Source organism: Lethenteron reissneri, chromosome 41 (assembly GCF_015708825.2).
Source record: "Lethenteron reissneri isolate LAM-NWPU_2019-01 chromosome 41, ASM1570882v1, whole genome shotgun sequence".
NCBI classification, from domain to species: Eukaryota; Metazoa; Chordata; class Hyperoartia; order Petromyzontiformes; family Petromyzontidae; genus Lethenteron; species Lethenteron reissneri.
In genome coordinates this window covers 1,797,928-1,811,531 of record NC_083819.1, presented here as the reverse complement: position 1 = coordinate 1,811,531, position 13,604 = coordinate 1,797,928, and the positions used below count along the sequence as shown (strand labels likewise).

The window sequence follows — 13,604 nt, the reverse complement described above, 5'->3', positions numbered from 1 at the left end:
ATGGCACGTCGCCTCGCCCTCACCTTGTCAGTGGCGGCCGTCTCGGGGATTCGGCGTCTACGCTAGCAGCGGATTGGACCCGGCGGACATCAGCGCCGTCAGGATCGGCCGCGCCGTGTGGACGGTCAGGGCACCAGTGGCGACGTCGTGGGGAAACGCGTGCTAGACAATGTCTGGGGTGGCCTGGTGGCTCGGAGGTCAGGGTGCTGATCTGACACTGCTGAGATGCTGGGGTCAGATCCAATAATCTGGCTTCTCAAGTGCAGTGAGTTGATGGTCCCTGCCGAGCCAACACTGACTTACATAGAAAATCATAGACCCACATAGACATATACAGATACACATAGACAAACACTTTTACACAGAAGCATTAATTTACACACATACTCATGTAAACTTTATATTTTTTTATTGTTTTATGTTTTTATTATTTTATTATTTCCCTTCTACGTGACTTTACTGAAAGAACCAAGAATATGAATATCATGTATCATGTTATTTTAAAGATGTGTTCCCAAACATCATCTTGAAATATTACTTGTGCCTGTACACACAGACCGCGCTGATCAGTGCAGACTACATGAGGACGTTAAAACGTATGGAGTACGGAACAGATGAGTACTGTGCAGCCAAGTCACAGGTTCGTAAGAAGACTCATAAAGGGGTGCATGCAGAAATGTTGGTCCCTTCAATGTGAACTGATTGGTGGCACGCATCCACATTAAGATGTCTTACTGCTTATCAAATCAGAAACACAGTCTGCCAAGTCATGATTAACCGTAGTCTATCCACTGCTGGATGAAGGCCTCCTTACGTCCCTACCCCTAACTGTTCTGCAACGCCACAATCCATCTCGTTCCTGCGTACAAACTCATCTTTTTGCTCCACGTCTGTGGTGGTTGTTCCCTTTGGCTTGTTACCCTCCCTCGGTTGCCATTCCGTCATCGGTTTTGTCCATGGGTCTATCGTCCCTTCTAGTGACGTGTCATGCTCAAGCTCACTTCATGTTGTTTTTTGATCAAATATGAATTGTTACAAACTTTTAAGTTTTTTGGCAAATTTGAAAGCAACCCGTTGTCAGGAAATGAAACACCAAAACGACGTTTTGATCCGAAGGCACCTGCTGGAGGGAGTTCACTCCTGAGCTGGGCTCTGGAGAGGTCCAATTTTGCCATCGATGGTTTTTGTTTTCATTCCATCTGTCACACTTCATTATTGCCGTCTGTCTTTTACCAGTTCTTCAAGGCTCGTCCACTTACTTCCAGTTGTCCCATGCATGGGTGTCCTGGCACTCAGCAAGTCATTATTTGGCCACCTACCGGGCTGCCTCCTATCACGTATAGTGCAGAAACATGGTCGTTAACAAAACTGATTTAACACCAGCTGAAAAGTATGAAGAGCACTATGCTTGTAATTCCATTGGGAGACAATGACAAACACATGGATTAGAGAACATATAATTCACGTTGTAAATATTATAATTGTAATTCACGTATTGTTTACATTTTTAAGATAAGTGGGCTTGCCAGGACACGATATTAGAACGGATGACGGCCGGTGGGTGAAACTAATGACAGAATGGCAGCCAAAGAACGTCCCCAAGCGAACATCCCTTTTGAATATGGAGCGACAAGATCGGCGTGCGTTTAGCTGTTAAGTGAATGTTGCATCGTAGAACCGTGAGAGGTGGCGCCGTCTAGCAGAGGCTCTCATCCAGCAGCGACTTGAGCATGGCTACCGATGACGATGACGCTTGATGCAACTGTGAGTGCAAACGGACGTATTGACCAGACAAATGCATCGTTCGTGTTCGAGGTTCACTTGCGCTCGGCCGAGCGGCTGCTGGAGCTGTGCTGCGCGAATCGAGGCACGTTCATCAAGGCCGGGCAGCACCTGGGCGCACTGGACTACCTGCTGCCCGAGGAGTACACGCGCACGCTGCGGGTGCTGCACAGCAGTGCGCCCACCAGCCCCATCGAGGACGTGCACAGAGTCGTCCGCGAAGAGCTGGGGAAAGAGGTGCGTCGCGGCCGTGTCTTTCGCTGTCTGGGAATCACCATTTCAAGTTTGTGTGTGTGCAGACATAGCCAACCGTGCCCATCAAAGTGATTTTCTGCTCAAATTGACCATTACAGCAGTGCTCATCTCTTGTTTACAGCGGTGGAAATTCCACATTGGCGGTGGTGACATGGTCCAACGGTAGCACGTTCAAAAGCTTGTTGCTCGTGTTTGCAGTTCGAATCCGGCGGGCCACCCTAGTTATTTATGTGGGTGTATTAACTAAAATATATACGATACGCCGTGTGCTTCACAGTGTACATTAAACATCCACCAATATAATTCAAAATGAATAGGTCATTGTGTGCCAGCATCATGATAAAAAAAATTACATTACCTGCAAATTGCTAAACTAGGATTGTACATAGCAATCATATCCACCCTACTGGCAGACTAATGCCATAGGTTACTTGCACATTTGACTTTCCTAGTCTGTTGAGTTCCCAACTGGTTAAACAAACTTTAACCGGGCTTAAAATCAATGGAAACACTTTTAACCACTTACAGTGCAACTGATCTCATACTCATAATCCACACAGCTTAAGAATGTGAAGTGATCCATTACGCATAGAGACACTGATTGCTGACTTATTGAATGTGCAGTCCCTTGGTCAATCCATGTGTAGTGGCATAGCGCTGGCTGCTGGCGAAATAGGGGATCTGCGGTGTACGGCTGTCCTGGCGTCAGCAGGCCACGTGATACACCAGAGGGAAATCTAGGGGAAAGGTCACAGAAGGGGCACACCGAGAACCCGCCGGTAGGTTCCAGAAAGGGGGCGTGGCCAGGGGCGGAGCGAGGCCACGCTGGCAGTACAAGAGGTGCCCCTGTGGAGGACCTCGGGGTTGTTGCTGGAAGTGGGATCCCGTCGTGCTGCTCAAGATCGTCGTTACCATCTCATCGCCATCGTCATTACCATCTCGTCGCCATCGTCACTGCCATCCTCACTCGATATTGCACTGCTTAGATAGTTGTTGGCTGTCTCCGTTCAGCGCCGTCAGTGTTAGACGGTTAGTGTTGTGTATGGGCTAGCAACAGTAATAGTGTATATCCACGTAGGGTGTGTATTATCCCGATGGTGCTCTGTAAATAAAAGAAGTGCCTCCAAGTCTTACTGTCTCTGAGTTAGTCACTACACATGGTTGGATGAAGGCCTCATCACGTCGTGCGGGTCATGGGGGTTATTTGACCGGATTGGTTAAGCCAGAGGGCATCGACACAGGAGCAGACTTACGGTCCAACAATTAATTTTGCTGCACTGCTCTCTACTGGCCATTACGTAGCACAGCCACGCAGTCAACCTGTTCATGCAAGCTTATTGATCGCCCATCCGAACAGTAGGCAGGCTTAACCGTGCTTAGCTCATGAGATCTGCCAGGATCAGGCGATTCGGTCGTGGTCATTGACATGTTTAATTTAACACTATATTTGACGATGTGATGACAATGCAGGTGGGTGAGCTGTTCCAGAGTTTTGATCCGCGGCCGCTGGGGACGGCGTCTCTGGCCCAGGTGCACCGCGCCACGCTTCACGACGGCCGCACGGTGGCCGTCAAGGTGCAGCACCGCAAGGTGCGGAGTCAGGCGACCCGCGACCTCGACGTCATGGAGGTACGGACCCCCCGCCCGCACCACAAGCCCCGGACCCCGCCTCGCCGTCACAAACTCGGTCACGCGGGGGCGGTCGTACTCCTCAACAAGCCATGTGGCTGTGGGCGAACTCTAGCTTTGCCCTCTCTCGCTCCCTCTTTCTCTTTTCCCCTCTGTCAATCATCACACGGCAGATGATGATGATGTTGAGGCCGGATGAACGTCATCGCTTTCTGTCTGTAAAGCGCAGTGGGACTGCTTCACCATTGGCCCCACACGTCAGCCAATGTATTGCATTTGCTTGTGCACCTCTGCCAATGCAGTCCATAATTCTTTTGTGTAAAATGCTAAATTATACACCACTTGGTATTTAAAATGAGAAATTGGGGAGGTGTTATTTGAATTTATGTGTTGTTGAGTTCTAGTAGATAAGGCTGAGAGTCACGTCTTAGTTCTGAAGCGGATCCTATTAACATCAGACAGTACATCGTAACATTTTACAGAACGATCTTATAAACATAACCACATAACAGCAAACAACATAACACTCATAAGAAACTGTCAAACGATAAAACCTTTACCAGGCGTTAACAAAAATGGAATTAACCATGAACAAAATAAGAGAGGTAACATTACTTACATCGAGAATGTAATGTTATAAAACAGATGCACAAGCAGTATTACAAAACACTGATTCATCTTATTGGTTCTTTCAGTAAAGTCACGTAGAAGGGAAATAATAAATAATAAAATTAAAACATAATAAAATAATTCTCACGACGTTTCGGCCACAACACAAGCAGCCGTCCTCAGGTGAAGAACAGAGGACAGACCTGTTCTTCACCTGAGGACGGCTGCTTGCGTTGTGGCCGAAACGTCGTGAGAATTATTTTATTATGTTTTATTTTAATTATTTTATTATTTCCCTTCTACGTGACTTTACCGAAAGAACCAAGAAGATGAATCCCTGCAGTCACGAAAGCTTTAAATCGAAAACACTGATTGTTTATTTATTTATGCTTTGCTCGTTCAGGTGCTCGTGCGTGGAGTCGCCTGGCTCTTCCCAGACTTCCGCTTCCTGTGGCTGGTGGAAGAGGCTCGGAAGAACCTCCCCATCGAGCTGGACTTCATGAATGAAGGCCGCAACGCTGAGCGCGCTGCCTCCATGCTGCACAAGTTCCACTTCCTGAAGGCACAGCACTCAGCGCACACCCTCTGGGAAATCACCGCGGCCTCGCAATGTGTTCACTGTGGCTTTGGAATGTGTTCACTGTTTTGATATTAACTGGCAAAAATTCGATTGATCCTTTCATTGGGCCGAGATACATTTTTGAAAAGATTTTTGTTTTGTTTCAGATTGCACCTGAAAACATGCCGTATCAGGAAGTTTATGTAATTTTCAGTGATATCACTTCGGTGCTTTTACCGCCTAAAGTGATGTCACGTGGTATCAGGTGACATCACTAATGTTCGCACGAATAGATTTGTAATGAATACATGTAAATGATCTGAATATCCACAAAAAACCTATCATACATTTAAGTGTTTTCCAAAACGAATTTCTACCCTGTATGCCAGGCACTGTCAATATTATAGATGTACTTCGTGACAACATTTTTTCTTATTTGAACCTACATTGACTATGATTGTGTACGCAAATCATCAGGCATGATGGTGACCGTGACTACCCACCTAAGGTCAAAGCATGACTAACGGTGACAAGTCAATATTCACGAGTATGAGTGAAGACGCAGACCACGATGATTCAGTAAAGTAATTCGAGACTCCAGTGCATTGAGGAAGCCTAACAGTGGTAATTGGCGAGCTTACTCATTGGAAGACCTGATAATATTAGGGGGGAATGGAGAGGGGAGGGGATACAAATTGCAAGCCACCTCAACGCCATCATTTTATAACTTAGAACTGGATTAAACATTGGACTGCTTTATTTGCATAGACTAAGGTAATTACTATATTCTCTCCACAAAGACATGACTAAAATTTCACAGGATGTCGTCGGCTGGATTAAGATTATTATTACGATAAAAAACATGCAGGTATTAATTATCACTCTTGCCAGACTGAACAAACGTAAGTCTGTAAAAGTCATAAAACTAATTTATTTCTCATACTTTTATATTACATTGGTCTCAGTATTGAAAAGATCTTCTCAAGCTGTGCACAATAATATAAAACCCGTAATTCCATCTGTCTATCCAGGAAAGCCTGGCTCAGTCTCAAGGCAAATACCATTATTCAGTGGAGGAAACTGGAGTACCCCAATAAAACCTATGCATATAAGGGGCTGAAGCTCATCGCTTCACACAGATGGTATACAATCCATTTATGTATCACCTTATCTTGGCCACCTTACAGCCTATGACACCTGCTACTGTATCCCCAAGGTGTCTTCCATTCATGTATTAACTAGACTCAACCCTGCTTAGCTTCTGAGATCTGACGAGCTCGTGCACATTCAGAGTGATTTACCCAAAGGAAGATCAGATGAGACTCGGCTCATTCTTTTCTTTAGAACTGGTTTTTGTGTTTAGTTTGTTGTCCTTCCACACTTCCGATTAGCACGGTTTGCTATGTGCGGTGCCAAAGAAGTTAAACATACATTCAGGATGAGTGCCTTCGAATTGATGGCAATGATTATTGATGATGGTGGTAATGTAAATTTTGACGATGTTACCGTGAAGGTGCCTCGCATCTTCTGGGAGCTGTCGACGGATCGCGTGCTCATGATGGAGTTCGTGGAAGGGGGGCAGATCAACGACCGCGTGTACATGGAGAAGCATGGAATAGATGTGAATCAGGTGTCGCGGTACCTGGGCCGCATGTACAGCGAAATGATCTTCGTGGAGGGGTTCGTGCACTGCGACCCGCACCCCGGGAACGTCCTGGTGCACAGGGACCCCGCGTCTGGTCACACGGAGGTCATCCTGCTGGATCATGGCATCTACCAGGTACGCGTTGACCAAAGTGGTCATAAAGAAATGTTGATCTCATTGGTATGCAATTCAACTCCCCCCCCCCACCCCTTCTCCAATATTCGGTCAAACAATCAGGAGATTGTGGGTTCCATCTCGACCCTGATGATACCTGTATATTTTTATTTGGAGTTTGCTTGTTCTCTTTCTCCATAATCACGTGGATTGTTCTCAGTTCCCGCCGGGGTTTGCCCTGCACATTCGGAAACATGCGTTTAGATTATTTGGCTGCTGCTATAAATTGCAAATTGATGAGCCTCTTCAATGAGTTATCCTGTGTGGCCAGGTTGCTTTGAAAAAGACCTAATAGCTCAGTGGGCTTTACCTGGTAAATAACATTGATTAATTTAGGTTTATTCAGATCCTTAAATTTTGTATCATCACAGTTAGTCACGCTTAGATCTTTGGCGGGTAGTAGCCGTGTTCTTCATCACGCTTGATGATTTTTGTCCACTTAGAGCTTATCAGCTCGTTCATATGCGAGCCAAACTCAGAATGGGATAAAGTTTATATTTGAACACATTGCCTAAATGAAAATAATAATATACATGTTTAGGCGCAGTTCATGCAAGGATCTCAGTGCGCCATGCACGAAGTTAGGAAATATAAATAGTGCAAAGTCCAGAGTCCACTGATCATTGAGGGGAAGTGTAGGCCAGGCGAAACAAGTGGGTCTTTAGAGAAGACATAAGCAAGTGAGTGACCTCGCCTGTCTGACCACAGGTGGCAGGGCCTTCCATAGTCTTGGCGCAGCACATTCAGAGGTTGGTCCACCCCAGGGGCAGAGTCTAGTTCTCGGCACATGAAGCAGATGTACATTTGTGGATAGGAGAGATCGTGACAGTAGGTGCAAGTGAATCGGCCATTGAATGTAAAATGGGGCAAGGCCGTTTAAGGCCTTGTCTGTTAGCAGCAACACCTTAAATTGGACCCTAAATTTCATTGCAGCACTAAGATCGAGAAGGACTAGTGCACCAGTGTGTCCCATGTCGGCCAACTGAAGGAAGTCATTCAGTACCCGAACCAATGCTGTCTCCGTGCTGTAGCCCGCTCGGAAGCCTGATTGAAAATAGTCCAAGTCATTGTATGTCATATGAGCGGTTATGCGGTGTGCTACAGCACGTTCAAGGACTTTCGAAAGAAATGAGAGGCTGGAGATGGGGCGAAGGTTGGAGAGATCACCCGGATCTAAGCCAAGGTTTTTTGGAAAGGGTGTGAGAGCCGATGTTGTGAAACTGTTCGGAATGATGCCCGTGTTGAGAGACTGGTTAAAAAGGCTTGAGAACGAAGTGGATGAGTGGCAGGAAGTTTTTCTCGGAGGAGTCTCGAAGGAAAGGGATCGAGTCGACAGAAAGTGGGGCGGGAGTCTTGAATAATATCAGTGAGTTCGTTGTGTTGGCGATGGGAAGGAAAGCTGACAATGGGGAGCCTGTAAACCTATTGGAGGATTCTACCAGCGGGAGGGGAACCGATGGCAGAGAATGTGTGTGTGGGATCGAATGGTGTAAATGGATTACTTAATCCTGGATTGACACCGAAATGCCACCAGAGTAGGCGTGGGTTTACCCAGCCACTACTGTATTGATACCAGGATTAACTGGTGCTGTTTGTCGGGATTTTATTACTTAGGTTGTCACATGCCTCTGATGAACATGAGACCCTGATACAAAAAAAGCCTTAGTCTATGTCCAGACAGGTCATTATACAGTCGTGTGCCAGTGCAGCAAGCCTATGGGTAGATGTGTAAAACAAAGTGCACACTGCACAAATTCTTGCTCTAAATTGATTGCTCGACACGCAGCAAACCTTGTTTTTCCTAGCATAGACAGCAGATGGCAGTGCAGGAAAAGCCACTGGTTATTATGGCTTTATTATGCATTTTATTCTACTTTTAGTTCATTATAATGCATGTAATTTTTGTTATGTATCATTCTTATTGTTTACATTGCGTCAGTCCCTTCATATAGTCCTGCATAGCACTTTGTATTGAATTGTTTGCAGGAATTGTGATAAAGTTTTATTGGATTATTTTTTCTTCTATGCTGACTAATCCACACTGGGGAGTCGCAGAGAGATAACCCCAATACCCCACAGAGTGCTGGGAGGCTCCCGTACAACAGTTAATTGACAAAGAGCTGCAATTCTCCATACCAAGTCACTAGTCCTGACTTGCTGTATTAAATCATACTCATGAGAAACAGTTGAGCATCGATTGTCCGGCGGCTTCGCGGAGGAAGGTGTTGTCAGAATTTAAAAAATGCAAATTATTTTATAACGTTATATTTTTAGGTGTTGTGTATATGGTTTTATTGTGTTTTAAATATGTTTACGATGTGAAATTGGCATAAATAAACATACAAATAGACAAAAAATAAATATCCTACTGTAAAAAGTTACCGTATTTATTGTACCGTACTTACCACTCCAATCTCGAACACTCTGCATGGGGTTATGTACGTAGCACTACTACGCGCTTGTTACAATGACATGCGTTTGACAATCGCCGGACTGATGCAGCCTTTAGACCGGTGCTCTGGCGAACGCCGAGTTACATACTTTTTTCACCGGATCGCACTCTACATTTGCTGTTTTATAAATGTAGTTATTAGTCACGAAAAATATACATACGTGCAGTATTTTCATTAAGTTGTATGTCGTGTATATTGTACTGTAAATAATATTGGACACTGAAATCAAGCATAGCTACCCTTTTTTTTCACGCACATGGTGCTGATCGCCAGACTTGCACAGCCTTGGAGCGGGTTTACCCGTTTCGGGGGATCGACCCGGGACCGCCGGATTTTAGAAGCCGGATAATCGCGCGTCGGAAAATCGATGATCAACTGTACATCTAAAACCTGCATCACTGTATTGTGCTTAGGCTGACCCTCTGCGTTTGTACCCCTAGCTACCCCTGAAAATCATCATCATCATCATCACCACTTAGTATTGACACCGCATCTCCCAATCCAGTGCAAATCCCGAGGTGCCCTGTGGCACGAGCCAAGGAGGGACCCCCATTGAAAGCTGTCCCTGTGCGGCACAAGATGGACGCCGTATCCGCTTATATATGGGCATTACTTTTCCAGTACGGGGAGGGGTGACGTCGCTATGTGGCTTCTCTCAGTTAATTTGCGAGTAATTTATCGAACATGGACCATGACGCCAGCAGACATGGCCTCCTCTTTTTCTCATGACCTCATGGAAATATTTAACATCCACTGTGAAGCGGACGGCGTGTACCTTTTGGTTAATACGTCTTGTACAATATTCACCGGGGAGGTTACCGAGCCCGAACCGCAAAAGCTGCACAGCTCGCCGCAACAATTTTCCTCCGCTTGGCCGTGTCGCCGGTGCTGCAGACGCTGTCCGACGGCTTCCGGGTGGACTACTGCCGCCTGTGGCAGGCGTTGCTCCGGGCGGATGTGGCCGCTGTGGAGAAGCACGCGAGGAGCTTGGGGGCCGGCGAGCTGTACGGGCTGTTTGCGTGCGTGCTCACGGCGCGCTCCTGGGACGTGGTGCAGCAAGGCATCGACCGGGCGCCCATCACGAGCAAAGAGGTAGAAATGTGTTTGCAAGCCGCCTGTTGTCGTTCTCACCGTTATTATCGTCATTATCATCGGCAACCGAGGTGGTTATCAGTTCAAATTCTGGCAAAGGGTCAACTCTCCTCCTTGTTCAGTTGATAAAATAACACACTACCACTTTTTTGGAAGGTCAACAGTGGTTTCGGACCTGAAGACATCGATAAAGTTATTAGCTGATGACGTACACGTACAGTGCAAGGTTGAAGATGTACCGGAATGGGGTAAATAGGTGCTTGCGAACAACAACACCCATCCACCCATCCCTCAATCCTGCACAGGCTAAAGACGGGTGGTGTTTTGTTTATTGTTTTCGCTGCTGCTGCTGCTGCTGCTACTGCTGCTGCTACTGCTACTACTGCTGCGTGACGCAGGAGAGTGAGGTGCGGGGCAGTGCAGCCCAGTACCTGCCCCAAATCAGCGATCTGCTGAACCGCGTGCCGCGCGAGATGCTGCTGCTGCTCAAGACGAACGACCTGCTGCGCGGCATCGAGACGGTGCTGCGAACGCGCGCCGACGCCAGCTCCTTCATCACCATGTCGCGCTGCTGCGTGCGAGCCCTGTGCAGGTGCGCCGGTCAGCTGGTTTTTGGCGAAGACCTTAAATCCAGTAGTGGACAGAGAACGGAAAGTGGCTACGTTTTGTGAGGCACGGTTGAAACGTGGGCAGGCGGCTGCAGCATTGTGGGAATTGATCTGTGATAACCGCTTTTCACTTCGTAACAAATTAACAACTGTTTTGAATGTCGCAGAGAGAAAAATGCACGTGAGTTTTCGCAGCCAATGTGGTCCATGATTCATAATTGATTTTTGTGAAGGCCACAATGATCTGACCAAATTTTGTCACAGCATTTTCACGTGTATCGGCATTTAAAGGGCAAATTAATTATTGTTTCAGCTCACCAGTTGAAGAACAATTCTTGCAACCAAAATGTATCCATCAGATGTGACATTTCGCTTGAAACTGCATCAGCCACCTTCATGTCAGAACCCAGGAAGTCACTTTGACTTCCAGTAAATCACCCTGAAGATGCTGTCACCTGAAGATGCTTTATCAGGTGGTGGAGACTTTCATGACGAAGATTTGTCCAGTTAAATTCGTTACCTAACCAAAAAATCTATTTCTAATCGTACAAAGTAAATGTTGTTAATGGGTGGGCGAATGCTCTGCGCGGACGATCGCCAGGTGGGAAGTGGAGCACGAAGCTTCGTGGGTCGGCCGGGCGAGAGTCCGGCTGGGCGCGTCGCTCACGCTCTGCCACCTCCGCATCTACGAGCTTCTCCTGTGGCTGCAGTCGTCGGCCGCTGCCCGCTGGATCTGCACCGCACTCTCGCACGCATCAACGTCCGTGCCCGTCGCAGCCTGACCGGCATTCGCACGCACATAGACACTCGTGTGGACACGTACCCGTACAAGCTGGCGCAAAGAAAATATACAAAGAGAATGCCCCTTTTATTGACACTTTCGAGCTAAGGTTTCAGGCATTAATGCGTTATAGTTGTATCCGTGCGTCTGTCGGTCTCTAACGGGGGGGGGGGGGACGCGGGGGGGGGGGGCACAATAACTCTTATAGATGATCCAAAATAAACATTTATGATAAAGCTTTGTTGTGCCAGAGAAAATCCGGCACATGTATCAAAGATTTGCCAAACATATGGTGACAAAAACCAGCGCTAGAAGTATTGGCTTTGCTGGATAAGATTGTGATGTTGCGTGTGACACCTCCCGTCCAGATTATGTAATTATTGACGTCATCTCGCGACGTCACGTGATGTGCGGCTTGTTGTGCGGCTTGCAACGTAAAATCACAAATGTACTTTTTAAAGACGATCGCATGTTTGAAAGTGGTACAGAATCCATGCATATGCTTGGTTTTATTTATTTTGTATAATCAGCTATTAGGGCTGGTGCTCTTAATGAGGATTGCATACCTTTTCATGCCAGTATTGATTTTGACCACAACATACTACATTTTAGTTTATGGCCTAGCGGAGGTCCAAACCAGGTTAAAGTACAGATTACTAACGGTGTTGTCCATGGCCAGGAATTGAACTCGGCCAGTGCGAGTGCTTTTCACGAAGGCCAATATCCCCCCAATAGCTGATACAGAGTCTTTAGGCCGCTGTCGGTAGCCTAAAAGAGGCCTAGAAATAGGGTTTCGTTCCACCAAGTGGGGCACTACCTACTTTTTTAATATTTAACATCAGAAATATATAGAGATTCCTTAGGAAAAAGTTCTCCGCACACAACCTTGCAGTTTTTGAGAAAAATGATGCTAAAGGTGCCCATTTTGAAAAAAGGGAAACCATAGGGAATTTTGCACTTTTAAACCTGTTTATCATATAAACCCAAAAATGCAGAATTACCACTTGAAATACAAAATTAACCAGTTTGAAATGTGTGATATACCTGAAGTTGCTATCTATGCACAGTAAACATGATAAGATTATCAATAAAACTTCTGCTGTAGCATTAACATCCCGATTACTTCTCATTATGTTGTTCCAATTGTAAGGTAATATTTGAGGTAAAATCTGAATAACAAATAGAATTAAGCCAAAATATAATGTATAAAAAGGCACTTTTCAAAATAACACATTTAATGGTGAATTGTCAATTCGCATACATGAGCAGCAACTGCACTACATGTACATATTCACAGCAATGATTATTGTAAACAAGATTGAATTTTGATTGATTTATATTAAATATATATGTCCTATATTAATTTTATTATCATATACACATCACTAAATATCAAGATCACTGTCCTCACTATCAGATTCACATGAAACAATATCCTCAGTTAATCTCACATTGTCACAATGAACACATTTACATAGGTCAGTGCAGGCCAGGCCAGCCTTGTGGCATGAGCACCTTCCACCTGTACAAGTACGAGACTTACAGTCTTACACCCACAGTGGAGTGACCCCAAAATCTGTTGAGAAGCTGGATCTTTAGTCATCCATGATATGATGAGATCACCATCCTTGACAATACATCCAAAGCCGTCTGGACTGGGAGCATTTATAAAAGGATCCAATGCTCTCCTGTGGATTGCAGCTAGGTAGTTAGCACGCTTGAAGTGCTCTGTAAGTGCATCTTTTGTTGGAGGTAATGCCTGTTCGGAAGAGGCCTGGACACAGAACCTATTGTATCTGGCCAAATTAACATCTGCTACCTTTTCTCCATACAGCTCACACACAAAACGTTCTATGGTCACAAATGTGGTGCTGTCCATTTCAAATTGCCTCCCAAGAGCAACAAATGCACGGATGTACTCTGCATTTCCAGACACTATATTTAGTGGTTTCTCTTTTCCTTTCCCATAAAAGGAACTAGTTGAGTCACAGCCAGTGAATGTGTGTAGTCCTATCAG

General features: G+C 45.8%; 1 protein-coding gene across 1 annotated transcript; it reads left to right on the top strand.

Annotated features, from left to right (window-relative positions):
* LOC133352567 (aarF domain-containing protein kinase 1-like) lies at positions 1–12,698 on the top strand. The gene is given in 10 exon segments (XM_061568296.1): positions 1–51; positions 53–124; positions 557–640; positions 1,816–2,019; positions 3,508–3,666; positions 4,679–4,837; positions 6,348–6,614; positions 10,001–10,198; positions 10,597–10,790; positions 11,408–12,698. Coding segments are annotated over 10 exon segments (1,569 nt in total). The 3' UTR covers positions 11,589–12,698.
* The last annotated feature ends 906 nt before the right edge of the window (positions 12,699–13,604 follow it).